The following is a 17,941-nucleotide window of genomic DNA, read 5'->3' as shown; positions in this document are numbered from 1 at the left end:
ATTTTAAAACAAACAATAAAAGAGAAAAATAAAATATTATATCTGACACTGATATTCTGATTAAAAAACACAATTTTCCCCCCTCTTGAGAAGCTACAGTAGGAAATCTACTCTCTGAGAAAATCTTAAAAGCCACTTACCCATCTACTGAGTAAAGCTGGAGATTCTACTGGACTGCCACTTATGAGATAGAATCACATTAATCTTCCACTAAATCTTCCTTTCTAGCTCCTCACAAGGCAGTGAAGTACTGAAAGAGGACAATTCCTCACATGGACAAAGATCAGATGAGTGACCTTAGTAGAATCCTTCTGCTGCCAGTATAAAGTTGCTTTATTTATTTCCTTCAGTAAGAATAGTGATAAAAATATATACAGAGCCCACCTAGCTATCTGTGAACAATCATGTCCGCTTCTTTCCAAAAGATACTCATCCAAAAGCAACTTGAGTCTGAAAATAGTGCAAAAATGGAAGTGCTATGAAATGACAGTGAGGAATTACAAGCAGCCAACTCATTACTCAATCAAGAATTTGGCACAATCGTAAACCGTGTACCGTCTATTTTAATGGATCTTAATTTCCTTGCTATCAACTGAAATTCCAAATCACAAACTGAACAATGACTAGTGCCAAAACCTGATAATTTTCTCAATTTTTCTGCTTGACAATACTGTTATAAAGCAGGGCAGCATATACAGTACCATTCTTGACACATGAGATTTGTATACTCTATAAACTAATATACAAATGTCCCTAAACATAATACATTTACCCATTTCCAGGAAAGGGAATGCCTCTCTATATGTGCAGTATAACAAGAGTAAAAAATGCAGCTTCCCCAAATAGTGGAATATTTCCAAATCCCAGTAACTATTCTTAGCAAGTGTTTCATTCATAAGAGCAACATTTGAGAATGAAATATTATCTATCTAGACTTTTCAATCAGTTTCAAGTAAGGCAAGCTTTCCAATTACATGGTATTTTTGTCTCTAAAAATTATCTACTACTAATTACAGAGAACCAAATTATTAAAACTATAGATTAGAAAGGAGCTTTCTTTTTGACCTGGTTTTAAACCACAGGGTGGCACTTTCTATCAATCATCACCTTTATTTATCCCAAGATATATATATTCAATATAGTTTTGTGTAGTGAATTTAGATTATGGTCATATTGTAAATATACAAAGAATTTTTAAAAAAACTTTTACTGATTTATGCAAAGATGAAGAAAAATGTTACCACCTGCCTTTCATTATCACAAGTAGCTCTTATCTGTTACTTTCTATCAGGAGCATATTAAATTGTAACAAAAACTGCAACAAATTGTACCAACTATTTATGTTTAAATTCAATATTTCCAATTTTAGTGAAATTATAAATTAAGGATTTTGACATTTGTACACCATTTCTCATTAATGAAACCTAAGACAGATTTACATGTGAGTATTTTTAATGCGGAAAAGCAGATGGAGCACTCAGGAAAGCATAAAATATGTCTACTTCTATTCCAAAGATCATATAACAACACTTTTTAACAAGTCTACTAAATCTGTGTTCAACAGAGGGGAGGTATTGTGAAGGGGCAGAGTTGGCCGAGATAGACTGAGTGTGTACTCATTAAGATCTTCTATTAAAAATACAAATCAGACTAGTTTTATAAATTCTGTAATTATTTTAAAAATCTAATTTGGCATTCATGTTTATTTTGCCATAAAAAAAATGGAGGCAATAATGGTCAACTAAAAACATGCCATTCAAAACTTGAACAAGAGGGACAATATAAACTGTATCTTTAATAATAAAGCTTTTCTTGGAGGGGTATAGTCAAGCTTGACAAAGATGAAAAACAAATAAAAATAAAAGTAGTTAACACAAAGAATGAACTACAATACAAATTGAAAACACTAGAATAAAAAATATCTCATTAAGGAAGATTTGAAATTAATCAGAAAATATCTATTTATGGAAAATATTTGCTTTTATTTTGATTTTTAATTGGTGAATTTATGGTTATTTTCTTAAAAAGAACAAAAAAAACCCTAGTTTCCCATTCTTCTAGGAATGAATTCACAGGCAAAACCATAAGGCTCTTCAAGTACTTCTTTTGTTTCTTAATACCTGAGGTATCTTAAATTTGAAGTTACTTCCTTGGCCTTTAAGTGATGGAAGGGTTTAGCAACAAGTTATCAGAACACACGTGAACTTTACTGCTCGGTGCTCAAATATTTACATCTAAAACTTATCTCCACTCCTTTATTCAATAATTCTACTTTTAAATATTACTGCCATCTCGTTATTTTAGCAAACATAGCATAATACTAGCTCCTCAACCATAACATAATATCCTCAAAGTTCAAGTGAATTAGGAGCTCTTAAGGATTTCAACATCACTTCTGCGTTAACACCACCAAAGTAACCTGCCACAAGTTCAAGAATGTTCATTCCATGACTATACGTGTCTTTTAAAACTCTTCCCTTTACCTAGGAGTAAGACAACCAAGATTAAGGAGCCTATGACTAAATCTTGATGAGGGGAAAAAGCAATCTAAGGATAAGTAACTGAAGCTACTTGGAAATTATAAAAATTACCCTTCTCAACTGTTAGATTAGGTGATCATATAGTTGGACTTCTTAAAAGTGAGAAACTGTAAGAAAGAATGAGTGTCTCAGAAGGCAAAACTGAGTGTATGGAATAAAGAGCACTGGAAATGGTAAATATAACATTTTTTTTTACTCATTTTATATATTTTTAAAACATTAATAGTGGTTTGGTTCTCTTGGAATGGTATGAAGATAAGACTCAGTATCTTACAAAGTCCGCAATGAAACGGAGTACTTGCTAGATACCACTCTTTTTCCTTATCAGATCCTCCCTCCACCCTACTCTGAATACCCAGAAGCTGACCTATATGGGTCACATCAGAAAGCTCCCTTGCACTCAAGATTCAAATTGGGTATAGCTGATGGGAAGTATTAAAGAACTCTGAGTTTGGAGAAAGCAAGAAGAGAGACGCTGGAGTATATTCCCTTGACTTCCTCCCTGCTGGAAAATGTTGAAATAAGAATTTTTTCACAAACCATTATAGTTTAAACAATGAACCAAATGTCTAAAGAAACGCAAGAACTCCCACACTGATACACACAACTAACGAAGAAATAAAATTACTTGGCATTATTTAGTCTTTTTAAAACCCTTGACAATATATCCTTTTTTTTAAAGAAAGGGAAAGTGGGAATTCTTCTTAGCTTATATCTAAATATCTTGTATTATGTTATACTATATTATATTACTTACTTTAAGATATAGCTAAGGAAATATTAAAAAACAAGTAAGGCCTAGTAGCAGCACATTCTAAGAACTGATAAAGTTTGATTACTTATATTTAATTTCTGTATTTCGGGGCCATTAATATTCAGCCAATTATTTTAATTTCAATAAATATCTTAAGAAAAATGAAATATTACTGCAATTAATCACAAAATATCTTACCCAAAAATAACTTAAGAAAACATTCAATCAAGGCAGAGACATTTGAAGCCATCAACTCAGGTACATACCTTACCTTGTCTTAAAATTGTACAGCATTCTTTAAACCAAGAAATAGATGTATAATTACTCAAAGAAATAGCAACTGAACTTAAAGGGATGATTTTACAACATTACCTTTTCATATAGAACTGGGTAAAAATCACAAATATAACACAACTAAATATGAAGATTATATGTGACATATCAAAATCAACTATGCAGCAGAATTTTTAAAATATAAATATATATGGGTGGGTTTTTGTTTTTGTTTTTACCTGTTTTGCAATTTCTCTTAAACAGGCTACTCCTCGTTCAAAATTAGGGAAAGCTACTGAGCCATACTTTTGGTATTCAGGGATTGGTCTGATTTTTATTGTAGCTTCTGTTATCACACCAAGAGTTCCTGAAAAAGAAGGGGGAATAATCCAATATATCACATGCCAATTTTCTATATCATATTTAAATCTACTTTATCTATTTATTCTACTAATTTATTCTATTAATCATATTTAAATCTATTTAATCTATTCTATGTGGGGAATAATGGCTACTCAAGTCCTTCTAGAAAAACATCTAAGCAAATTTTATAATTTCTAAAAAAAGTTTTTTTGGAATACATTTTTCTTAGTTATGTATAAATATTTTAAAACATTTTTAAGGTAACCTTTCTCCAAAGAGGTTAATTTTAAATAGTTTTTAAAGTATTACAACTTATTAAAATTTAAATCTGAAAAACAACAGGTTTTTATATCTCATATGCATTCAAACAAAAGTATATTTTGATAGTTGAACCTATTTTTACTATGACAACAATTTATTGGGGCAAAAAGAATCTAATTTTCTATGAGAATTTAAGTTGACAGAAGAAATTAGAGAGACTATTACACTTTGTCTTTTTTCCTAAGAATTCATACAAAGAAAAGATAAAGGCAATATTAAGATGCCCTTAGAAGAAAAAAAAAACATATTTCAGAGACAAAATAGTTATAAATAGCTAACAGAAGAGGACCATCAATGAAACAAATGTCCTTTTGTTTATTACATGGAGGAGTGGAGGACAAATCAGAGAGGAAAAATGCAAGTTAAATATAACTACATGATCTAAATAGCTATGCTAAAATATTTGAAGAGACATAGTTAAAAATAATTGCATTCAAGAACCCAAGCTTTCAAAATCAGTGCTTTCTAATGTACAAATGATATGAATTATTATTAATACTATTAAGTAAATTTTCTTAGAATCATGAAAAAAAGAATGAAAGGGAAATACGAAATTATAGAACTTAATTACAATACTAGAAATAAGTTAAAGTATCACAAAAATCAATGCTTCCAATAAATTTATAATATACCTAAAGTAAAATGTTAATATATAATACTGTAGAAGATTAAAAACTATGAGTCCACAAAGAGTAAACTACATTATATCACAATATGTTTGTCACATATACAAATGATTTCCTACTTAGATAGCAAATACAACCCTATTATGATTTGTAAAATCACAAAAGCTCTGCAAAGTTGGCCTGACTAATATTTGAATAAAAAGATAGATATATCTTGTACATTTTAAAAGACAGTAAGAGTGACTAGACTTTCTCTTTTATTTTAGCATCTTTATTGAGATATAATTCACAGACAATAAAATTCACCTATTTAAAATGTAAAATTCAATGGCTTTAAACTATTTACAGATATATGCAACTATCACTACTATCTAAGTTTACAACATTTTCATCACCCCCAAAAATAAATCCCATACCCATTTTCCCCACACACACCTCAGCCCTAGACAAACACCAGTATACTTTCTCTCCAGAAATTTGCCTATTCCGAGCATTTCATATAAATAGAATCTTACAATATGTGGCCTTTTGTGACTGGCTACTTTCATTTACATGTTTTCAAGGTTCATCCATGTCGTAGCATGCACTAAGTACTTCATTCCTTTTAATTGCTGGATATTATTCCATTGTACGGTATGGACATTTGGGTTTCTACTTTTTTTTTTTTTTTTAAACTCAATTACCAGCTTGTTATAAAAGGAAACAACTCAGGAACAATCAAACAGAAGAGATGCACAGAACAAAGTATGGGGGAAAAGGTGCAGAGTTCCCAAGCCCTCTCCAGATACACCACCCTCCCAGCACTTCCATGTGTTTACCAACCCAGTAGTCCTCTGAAACTCATAATTTAGGGATTTTTATGGAGGCTTCATTACACAGGCATGATGACTAAACCACAGATATGGGTGACTAATTCAACTTCCAGCTGCTCCTCTCCTCTCCTCTCCTCTCCTCTCCTCTCCCCTCCCCTCCCTAGAGGTCAGGGGGTGAGGCTGAAAGTTCCACAGGTTTCCATATTTTCGCTACTATGAATAATGCTACTACAAATATAGGTGTAAAAGTTTGTATGTGGATATGTCTTCCTTTCTTTTGGATAGATACACGAACTTTCTTAATTTCAAAAAACCTTTGACCCTGTTCCATGTAACACTCTACCTCAGCTACCTTTCCTGAAACTAAGTTCTAGGCAAGGGCAGCTAAGAGGTGAGGAGGGGCTCACTTCTTGCACCCAGCCTAAATTGGTGGGACAGAGACTCTACTTTGAGTGATGCACTAAGCCTATGGTCCCAACCCTTTGCCCTGGCTTGTAAAGGGCTGGTATCTTGCCAGGAGAAGCAAACCAAACCTACTTTCCTTCCTCCTTCTCCCCAGCACTTAGTTTCTAAAGTAAGGGTGTCCTCAGAGAAAAACATGCCACTGTCCCCATACCCATCTCCACAGCCTTAGCTCAGAGATTTTGCCAGAGGAAGAAATAAGCCGTAACACAGCTCCCAATCTTTTTTTCGAAGATTATTTACAGCAGAGCATGAAGAAGTTCAAGAGGTTTCAAGAATACTCTTGAAAACAGTGGAGGATGTGGTAAAAGGTAATCGGGAAGACATAGATCAATTTATTGGAGATATAGGCAAAATTGCAGGCCTGGTTTGCCTGGTAGAAACCTGGGGATACTGGAAGTCCTAGGTACAGCGACCAGGCAAGAGAAAAACATAAAAGACATAAAAACTGGAAAGGAAGAAGTAAAACTGTCTCTATTTGTAGACGACATGATTTTATATATGGCTGGCTATACCATGCCATTTTATATAAGAGATAAATCTGCAAATTCTGTTATCTGCAGGGGTTTCTGGAAGCAATCCCCTGCAGATACTGAAGAACAACTGTACAGAAAACCCTAAAGAGTCAACCAAAAAACTATTCAAACTAATCAGCAAATTCAGTACAGTTGCAGGATACAAAATTAACATACAAAAATCAGAAGCATTTCTATACATTAACAGTGAATTTTCTGAACGAGAGATAAAGAAATTAATCCCATTTACAAGAGCATCAAAAGCAATAAAATACTTAGGAATAAATTTAACCAGGGAGGTAAAATATCTCTACTCTGAAAACTAGGGCACTGATTGAAAAAAAAAAAAAAAATTGGGTCTTCCCTGGTGGTGCAGTGGTTGAGAGTCCGCCTGCCGATGCAGGGGTCATGGGTTCGGCCCCGGTCCGGGAAGATCCCACACGCCGCGGAGCGGCTAGGCCGTGAGCCATGGCCGCTAAGCCTGCGTGTCCGGAGCCTGTGCTCCGCAACGGGAGAGGCCACAATACTGAGAGGCCGCCTACGGCAAAAAAAAAAAAAAAAAAATTGAAGAAGACACAAGTAAATGGTAAGGTATCCTGTGTTCATTCATGGGTTGAAAAAATTAGTATTGCTAAAATGTCAGTACTACCAAAAGACATCTACAGACTCAATGCAATTCCCATCAAGATTCCAATGGCATTTTTTACAGAAAAACAAACAAAATCACTCCTAAAACTTATATGGAACCACAAAAGACTCCAAATAGCCAAAGAAATTCTGAGAAAGAAGAACAAAGCAGGAGGCATCACACTTACTGATCTCAAGCTATACTCTAAAGCTATAGTAAAGAGTATGGTACTGGAATAAAAACAAACAGATCAATGGAACAGAATCAAGAGCCCAGAAATAAACCCAAGCATATACAGTCATATAATATTTGACAAAGGAGCTGATAGTACTTAAAGGAGAAAACACAGTCTCTTTAATAAATGGTGCTGGGAAAACAGGACATTGACATGTAAAAGAATGAAACCTGACACCTATCTTACACCACTCAAAAAAATTAACTCAAATGTTTAAAGGCTTGTATGTAAGATCTGAAACCATGAAGCTCCCAGAAGAAAACATAGGGGAAAAGCTCCCTGACATATGTATTGGTAATGATTTTTTGGAAATCACACCTAAAGCACAAGCAACAAAATAAAAAACAAGTGGGACTACATCAAACTAAAAAGATTCTTTCTGCACAGCAAAAGAAACCATAAACAAAGTGAAAAGACAACCTACAGAATTGGAAAAAATATATGCAAACTATTTATGTGATAAGAAGTTAATATCTAAAATATATAAAGAACTCATACAACTCAATAGCAAAAAAGAAATAATTCAATTAAAAAAACAGGCAAAGGACCTGAGTAGACATTTTTCCAAAGAAGATACACAAATGGCCAACAGGTACATGGAAAGATGTTCAACATCACTAGGGGAAGGCAAATTGAAACCACAAAGAGATATCACCTCACACCTTCCAGAATGGCCATTATCAAAAAGATAAGAAATAACAAACACTGGCATGGATATGGAGAAAAGGGAACCCTTGTGCACTGTTGGTAGGATTATAAATTGGTGCAGCCACTATGGAAAACAGTATGAAGGTTCCTAAAAAAATTAAACATGAAACTACCATATGATCCAGCAATTCCACTTCTGGGAATATATCTGAAAGAAACAAAAACACTAACTCAAAAAGGTATTTGCAGCCCCCCATGTTCATAGCAGCATTATTTACAACAGCCAACCACAGAAATAACCTAAGTGTTCATCAATGAATGAATGGATAAAGAAGTTGTGGTATATATATATATATATATATATATATATATATATATATATATATATACAATGGAGTATTATTCAGGCATAAAAAAAAAATGAGGAAATCCCTCCATTTGTGACAACATGGATAGACCTTGAAGGCATTACGTAAGTTAAATAAGTCAGATAGAGGAAGACACGTATTATATGATTTCAATTTTATGTGGAATCTAATAAAAATAAACAAACAATAAAAATACACCAAACTCACAGAAAAAGACATCAGATTTGTGGTTACCAAAGGCAGAGGGTAGGGGGAGGAAGGTGGTCAAAAGGTACAAACTTTCAGTTATAAGATAAATAAGTATCAGGGATGTAATGTACAATATGATGACTACTGTTAACGCTGCTGTATGATATACAAGAAAGTTGTTAAGAGAGTAGATCCTCAGAGTTCTCATCACAAGAATAATTTTTTTTATTGTATCTATATGAGATGATGGATGTTAACTAAACCTATTGTGGTAATCATTTCACAATATATGTAAATCAAACCATGATGCTGTACACCTTAAATTTATACAGGGATGTATGTCAATTATTGCTCAATAAAACTAGGGTAGGGGGGAACAGTGGGGAGGACCCCTCCTAAGCTCACAAAAAATCTCAAACAATAACCCTAGGAACTATCCTTTCTAAGGGATACATTTTAAACAGGTGAATTTTATGGTATGTAAATTATATCTCAATAAAACAAAGGAAACTTCAGAGTTATCTTCTTAAACAAGGAGCTATGAGCCATACATTTTAGAAATAGGGGTATTTTTAGAGACAGGTATCTTAGGCTACAGAAAGAGTCTAAATGAACTCTAAACCTTTGCCAGAAAGAGGCATAAGGCTGACAGACTATGCTGCCTTCTCATCCACCAACACAGAATTATCTATTACACCTATTCTTTCTTACCAAGACAAGTAGTATCACTTTAATTTTTAAAGTTGCTAATTCTTCTGCCACTATACTGATGCCATCCCTAAGCTTATTTGTAATTTTTTCTACTCTTTTCAACATTTTTCGAAGGTCCTGGTAGTCTTAGAATTAACACCTCATGCTGAAAGTTGTTTCTACAAACAAACTGAAATTTGTCAGGCATAGCTCCTAAAGGCATGAATCATCTTTTCTATTTATTCTAATCTCTCCGCAGAGTACAGAAAACTTTAATAAATATTTGTTCAAACTCAAAAGTCACCAGGTTGAAATTCATTAAGGAAAAGAAAGTTGGGGGTTGGGGTAGGAGGGAGGTCCAAGAGGGAGGGGATACATGTATACATATAGCTGATTCACTTCATTGTACAGCAGAAACTAACACAACACCGTAAAACAATTTTTCTCCAATAAAAAAGTAAATAAATAAATAAACTCAAGCGGGAAAACTGTGAAAAGAAGGTTAGTATAAGCCTTGATTTTAGACAGGAAAATTTCTCTATTTAAAATTAAACTCCAGGGACTTCCCTGGTGGCACAGTGGTTAAGAATCTGCCTGCCAAGGCAGCGGACAAGGGTTCGAGCCCTGGTCCAGGAAGATCCCACATGCCAAGGAGCAACTAAGCCCGCGTGCCCCAAATACTAAGCCTGTGCTCTAGAGCCCACGAGCCACAACTACTGAGCCCATGTGCCACAACTACTGAAGCCTGCGTGCCTAGAGCCCGTGCTCCACAACAAGAGAAGCCACCGCAAGGAGAAGCCCGCGCACCACAACGAAGAGCAGCCCCCACTCACCGTAACTAGAGAAAGCCCACGCACAGCAAGGAAGAACCAATGCAGCCAAAAATAAATAAGTAAATTTGAAAATAATTTTAAAAAAATAATAAAAAATAAATAAAATTAAACTCCAAGTTCCTGACTTTTTGTGAAATATTTCTTTACATCTCAGAAATAAAGCCATTTGAAAATATTTCTATAAATTACCACATATAATATAACCTAAATATAATCCAAAGAAAAAATCAGAAACCATTTAAAAGCCAATCAATGAGGGTCTGCTTAAATAGAACAGAGTACATACCAATGGAACATCAGGTAGCTGCCAAAAAGAATGAAGTGGTTCTAAATGTGATGATTTGAAGTGAGCATTATAAAATTATGTATAAATCAAAGAGTAGTAAACTCCCATTTGTGTTTTTAAAAACACATACATATACGCTTATAAATAGCAAGAGTGTTTACTCTGGGCAAGGGAGATGCCTAAAAGACAGGGATAGAAGGCAGATTTTTCCCTATACATCTTTTGTACCTTTTGAATTTTGTACATGTATGTACATATTTTAACTTTGTACATGTAATTACTTACTCAAAAAGTTTATTTAAAAATATATATGTATAAAACATTGGCAAACTTTCCTTAAAATTCTAATTCTACATCCAAATTCTAAGGTACTAGTAAGAAGTGACCATGCCTTAAATTTCTGTACACCCATATTGCCTCATACGTATAGCATACATTCTAAAGTGGTAAAACCCACCATAACACTATAAGTAAGGTTAAAAAATAAAAATTAGTAAAATGAGACTTTGCATTGTTGCAAGGTTAATGAAATGACCAAGGCAAGTCTGTGCAACTATCCAGCTATGAGTTCTGCAGCAGGGGTTAGGGGTTGGGGGGGTCCCCACTGTAAAAGAAAACTCCATCCAAGTCCCAAATGCAGTCAGGCACAAGGCATTTCTTCCATCCAGATTTATATTCAAATTAATCTAACCATAAATGTTTACATCTAAATTCACTTCATTGAAAGGCTCACTTCTGTTGGGCTTTATTACATTTATTGATTCTTTTGCTCTGGGAATTTTATGTCAGTGGAGTGACATAAAACTACTTAGATTACTTATCACTTGATTATATGCACATTATACCAATATTTTATATCCACTTTATATAATTGCTTGTAAACAACTCCATGGCAATGTGACATCATAGAGGCTTATATGTCATTTACTTTCTGTTTCAATAAAAATATGTTACTGTAAATTTTAGAATTTTCTGTTTTATAATTTCAAATATAGTGTTCTTAAGAAAACTGAAAGCTTCAACTACTAGCTAATACAAAATGCAAGTATTTGCTTGACGTAAATAAAATCTTTCATAATTTGAAAATATACGTTCAGGTGACCTCAGGACTGAGAAGAAAGGTAATCATTTGATTCTGAATCTTCCCTCTCCCTCTACCCTCCTCCCCTCAAACATGAAAATCAACAAGGAAAACAAATAAAACCACACAGGACATACACTTTAGTATTAAAAGGAGACAAGAAAACACTATGACTTTCTAATTACCCATAAGTAGAGATAAAAATAAAAAACTCCAACAGACCTTCTACAGCCTTCCAGCTGCTACAAGCTTATAAGGGCAGAAAGTGAGTAAGGGCGGGGGGCGTTTAGAAGACTCCCTAAGAAAGAGTAGAGGGTAGCAGAGGACTTAAAGTAAGCAGAGACAAAATCAACCGCGGAAAGCAAAAGTGCAACAATAAACTCCAAATACTGTATAAGACTTGGTAATCCATAACCCTGGCTATGAGGAGGGGTTTGAAAATGGAAGTAACCAGAAATGACACCCTTGGAGAAGTAAGGGAAGTATCTTCAAAGAAGCATCAAATTATAGGAGTGTGGTACTCCTCGGAGACAAGGCAGTGGAGGGAAAGAATAAAATTAGGAGGAAAATTAAAGATCTGATAGAAATGAAAGAGAAACAGGACATGCCATGGCTTCTCCCACCAAAAACACCACCATCTATAAAGCAAATAGCACAAAAGAGGGTAGAAGTGACAGAACAGAACACTCTCAAACTAGGAACCCTTTCCAAGTAATAACAGGCACAGAAAAAAGCAGACCAAATCCATACAAAACTACTGCAAAACATCAGAAAATGGAAATAATAGCTTTTCTGCTGATGAAAAGTATCCCCCACAAAACCAACCATGATCCTGAAGAAAACTGTAAACACAGCATTTCAAACTCAATTAAACACTGTCAAACAAGCATTTGGGGATATGAAAAAATAGCTGAATTAGAAACATAAACAGTAAAAACATAAATGGACAAAAAACAAGATAAAATGAAATAAACGATGACCAAACTCAGGGAAGAAATAGAACAACAAAACATTAAAAAAAAATGAAGGCTGGGTTACAAGGTATCCAAAGGAGAAGAGAGAATAGATTCAAATGAAAACTTAATACAGGGCATTGAAGAAAAGCCAGAAAGTAACCAAGAGAATTAAAATAAAATAAAGAAGTTGAGAAAAAAGAGAAATCATGGATGAAATGAAAAATAAGCAAAGAAAGTCAGACAAATGTATAACTGGTGTCCCTGAAGAAGAAAAATCAAAACAGCAGGGGGAACAGAATCCAACACCCTAATATTTAACTCTACAATCCAAAGAAAAACTTTACAGAAATAAAAGAAGACCAGCATATACACAGAGAAAGGGTCCACTGACCAGAGCAAAATGACCCACAAAAATCAACTCTCAGTTGTAAAAGTAAACTTTAATGATAAAGAAAAAAAAATCCTCACTGCCTCCAGGCAAAAAGTAAAGAGAATTGGCATTAGATTTCTTTAAAACAACATACAAAACCAAAGCAACAGTGGAATAGTATTTTCAAAAAACAAGGAAAAAAAGTGTGACCCATGAATATTAAAGCCACTCAAGCTGTCCTGCAGGTATCAAGGTCATAGAAAAGTAGTTTAGAACATTCCAGAACTCATGGGATATACGAATGTGCCTTTCCTGAGGAATCTAAAGGATGAGCTTTATTTAACCAAAAGATGAAGTAAAACTACACAGAAGGACTGATAGTAAGCTTTTCATCTATTTCATTTTAGAGCAAAGGCTAAAACAAGGGTGGGTAACGAGTTAAAAAAAAACCGTACTTTTAGCCATTTTTCAAATAAAAGAGCAAATCATTATAAGTTACTAGTAAATTCCACATACAGGAAAAGAATATAAAACATTTCAAATGCTTTATTTATTACGGTTTTCATTAATTCATCATGATACTATAACATCTAAAACGGGAGGAACCTGCTTGTCAAAATAATCATTATGAAAAATTCATAACACAAAACAATATAAAAACATTAAACTTAACTTGGCTAACCACATGTGGAACTTAGCAGGATGGGGGAAAATAGGTTTTTTTATAATGGTGATGCTTTCAAGGTTGTCGTCAAATGATTTAACTATAGCAAAAGAAAGTATTTTCTAAATCTCAAGGAAAAGTTTATGATTCATATTTAAGGCAGGAGGTTATTATTTAGATAGTTCAAAACAGCAGAGAAAATACATATTATAAAAGAATATGATTTCACATAAATTTACTCTCTCAGTCATGCTGTCTCCTGGCCTATATTAAGATTACTCTATATCCACATACATACAGAAATGGGGATTAGGGACCATAAATATACTTATAAAGATCACTGATGCCAAAATAATAAACAGCCACAACGGTTTAACATTTGTTGAGGACTTACTACGTGCTTATAAACTGTTTAGCATAATTTCGTTTGACCCTCTCAAAAAGCTTTTGAATATAGATACTTTTATTATCCCCATTTTACAGCTGAGGACATTGGGCATAGAGAACTACCTAATTTACACAGTCACAGAAATATAAGTGGTAAAACCAGGATTGAAATCCAGATCTGAAAGATTTCAAGGTTCATGCTCTTAAATCAGGATGGCATTTTGCATGGATATTTATAATAAAATCTCATTTAAATATAGTAACTTACCCTTGTACATGTTTCTAATAAACTGTATTTCTTTGCTTACTTTATTATAACAATGAGTTTGCCTTCCTTAAATTCGTACAATAATTTACTACTGAAGGAGGTAGTCCAGTCTTTTGGATAAAGTTCAAACTATTATAAAAGGGATAAAAGACCAAATTATCTCTCCAGCCATCCCTGTAACCCTTACTGCTCCACACCCTGACCTGCTGTCAACTCCACTCTACAATTAAATCTTAAGTTCCAGTCACACTGAAAACTGGCACCTTCACGAGGCAGACACAACTCTTTCTCACTTTTAAGCCTGTTCACATGCAGTTAGTTCTCTGTGTAGAGCAACTCCCTCCCCACCTTATTCCCTCAACTCTGCCTAGAATTATTTTCTCATTATCATCCTTGAAGGACCACTTTAGGCACAACCCCTCTGCGGAAGTCTTCCTAAGCACCCATCAACATGACTTTTGTCTGTATTTCTCCTTCATTTACTTCTATCATAGAATTTATCTTATTCAATTTTAATGGTCAATTATTACCTGTGTCCTTGGGTGTGCCAGCACAGTACCTAGCAACCAGAATTTTTTAAACGCTAATTGATGGTAGAAAAAAAATGTTTGATGTAGCTACTTGAAAAGATAATTTACAGAGTTGACTCCAACTATGTATATACCAATAGTAAAATTAATAATTATCAGTTTTAATGCCTATTTGTTATTCAATTTGACATCTGACTGGAAAAAGTTATATTCTTTCAGTTAACTCTTGGATGATGCACTAATACAAGAAGTTCCAAAATAATAATTTTTAGAGAACTATATTATTTTAAAGGAATTTAACATTTTATTTTTCTCATTAAAAGTGTAGTTCTGTTTTTCCACAGAAGAGTACACTGATCAGAAAAGGAATAAGAGAGTACATTGGTGAAACACCTTGACAGAGGTCTGTCACTAATTATCATGAAAAATATCTAAGCTATACCACTGGTCATCAATTTAAGAGTTGACCTCTAGTACATCACTAAGACACATAATTTATTTTTTCCTTGATGTTACCATCAAAAGTTAGAATTTATGCCCTAACATCCTAGTTTATCATAAATGCACTTTTATCCATGAATATAGCTAGATGTTTTGAAAATCTTTTGACAGCTTGCACCACCTTCTGACTTAGTAGTGAGTTCCTCTGGTAACTTGGAAACACTTTCATTTCTCTGAATTTAAGGGATAACTATCCCTCTCTACCATGCTAAGAATTGAAAAATATGCCCACCTTCACCTTATCCATAAAATTCACAGTGCCTACATAAGAGTTAGTTTGCAAATTAGAAGGTTAGTGTTTTTTTCCCCCTCATAGGTACAGAAATTAAATGTTTTGCATAAGATGAAGAACTACATTCTAATCTACCCAGCATTAAGTAACCAAGCAAAGGAGATGACTGAAGTAGTGAAAAAATAAAAGACCAACATAAGTTTTCAAAGATATGTGAATCAACAGAATTTTAAATTCCACTTCTTCAAAAACCAACTAGAAAATAACAAAACATATAATTATAGAAAGACAAGGCAATAAGATAATACTTTATTAGTCCTTTCCTCCTGATAATTCAGAGATTAGAAAATACCATACCAGTAAATGTAAAAGCAAACCATTTTAAACCCTAACAGCTACTCCTCCTGAAATTGATTAAAAACTCTAAAAGAAAAACAAAATAACACCAAAAGGACTAAGCTGGCTCTAAAAACATAAAAAAGCAAAATTCAAGAGAAAGTTTAATAAGATGTTCTTATAATAAAAACTTCATGAAGTACTAAATTAAAGTCATAAAACTTAAAAAAAATTAAATATATAAAACATGTCTTTCTTTCAAAAATCTGATATCACAATATCACAGATTTTCACAAAACTGAATCACTAACCTGTATTTTTTCATAATAAGTTTGCAGTTATATTTACCTTCAGATCCCATGATGAAGTGATGGATATCAGGGCCTGTTGACATTCGAGGTCCTTGACAGCTTTTTTCTATTATACCTCTAGGTGTTACCATTTTTATATGAACCACCTGTTTAATACAATGCATGATGTAAATTCTAGATATCTGTCAGTGAATGTTGTGTGTGTGGATACACACACCCATATATATTTATATAAAACACTATTTTTAAAATACTGGTTTAAGTGATAAATGGCGATTCCCTTCAGAATTCTAATATCGTTTAGTACTTCTCAGACTAACAATAAATTGTATGTAACTTTAAAAGAGGGAACAATTATTCTAAGATTGTTATTGGCCTAGGTATATTCATCATCTTAAAAACTGAAAAACACATTTCCTTAAACCAAAGCTAGTCTAGGGCTGTCCATGTGGTAAAGAACTAAAGGATGGAAAAAATATGCAATGATCACATTTTAATAGGTTCATTCTTTCATTTATTTAACAATATTTATGAAGCACTATTATTCATGTTAGGCACTATTCTAGATGCTTAGAATTCTAAGAAAAAAATTATTCTTGCCTTATCCCCACCTTCAACTTATCTACTTTGCCCACTCAGTAGAAAAGAGTGAAAAGAATGAAGTATTAATTTTGATCCCATCAAAATTGGGATGAAGAGAGAGACGTGGTGACTGAGTTAAAAAGAAGAAGAAAGATATCTGTGAGATATGTCTCACACATGTGAGAAATTAAGTACATTGTAGGGAGAGGGTCAATCAAAAAAATTCCTCAGATCCGAATCAGAAATGGTTAGGTAAAAACCCAACATATTTTCAGAATAATTTTTTGACAGATAAATAAAAATAGTCTATTGTTGAAGGAAATGAGCAGAGGACATAAATAAAGAATTCGCAAAATAAAAAGATAAAAATTGCTAATGAGGACATTTTAAAAGATTATATTCACTAACAAATAAATATAAAATTTTAGGAAAAAATATAAATAAAAGGTCCAGTAAAATAAAGATTCTCATAGTGATAGTAAGAATGTCAACTGGCACAAAATTTTTATAGAGCAATTTGGCTGTAAGGGTCCAAGGACCTAAAAACATGCTTGACCCAACAATCCAAGCTAGGAACTTACCCAAAGAAAATGATCAAAGAGGTATGCTAAAAAATTACTACAGAAGATATTTTTCCCTTTATTTATTTCTATAATTTTGAAATAAAAATACTTTAAATATTCTTTAATACGGAATTACTAAATCACAAATTATCAATAAAAGAGAATTATATGCACTTTTTAAAAATAATGGTGCAAGCCTATGCTCATTGACATGTTAATAGATTGATAACAGTTTAAAGAGCAGATTAAACACAGTATGATGCTTTTTTATATTAAAGACTAGATATAAACATGCAAATAGGTACATTAACATGTATACTTATAATTTGTGGCCCTTAAATAAGTCCCAAAAGGATTAAAATAAATTACATGCTTTAGCAGTACTAAATGTGGTAGTCTATCAAATATGCTTAACTCTGATAAAGCTTTTAATAATCCAATAGCAAAAGGATCAAATTCTCTTTTCTGAAACTGAATTTGTTATCTTAATTGCAAAAAGAAAAATGTGATTTCTGAAATATCTTCAATTAAAAAAGAGATAATGCAAACATTTAAAAAGTGTTCATAATATAGACACTTAAAGTCTTAAATTGTTGGGTGTTAACTATAAAAAACCA

At 33.1% G+C, this 17,941-nt stretch overlaps 1 protein-coding gene across 1 annotated transcript in view; it reads right to left on the bottom strand.

Annotated features, from left to right (window-relative positions):
• AGPS (alkylglycerone phosphate synthase) overlaps nucleotides 1-17,941 on the bottom strand; it is a 135,731-nt gene that overhangs the window by 53,592 nt on the left and 64,198 nt on the right. The window contains exons 10-11 of the mRNA XM_065880596.1: nucleotides 16,217-16,325; nucleotides 3,807-3,934 (exon numbers count right to left, since the gene is read on the bottom strand). Coding sequence (XP_065736668.1) covers nucleotides 3,807-3,934; nucleotides 16,217-16,325 — 237 coding nt within the window. The remainder of the gene's footprint in view (nucleotides 1-3,806; nucleotides 3,935-16,216; nucleotides 16,326-17,941) is intronic.

The sequence above is a fragment of the Phocoena phocoena genome, chromosome 7 (genome assembly GCF_963924675.1).
Source record: "Phocoena phocoena chromosome 7, mPhoPho1.1, whole genome shotgun sequence".
Lineage (NCBI taxonomy): Eukaryota > Metazoa > Chordata > Mammalia > Artiodactyla > Phocoenidae > Phocoena > Phocoena phocoena.
Note: the sequence above shows the minus strand (reverse complement) of the source record. Positions and strands in the feature narration are given on the sequence as shown.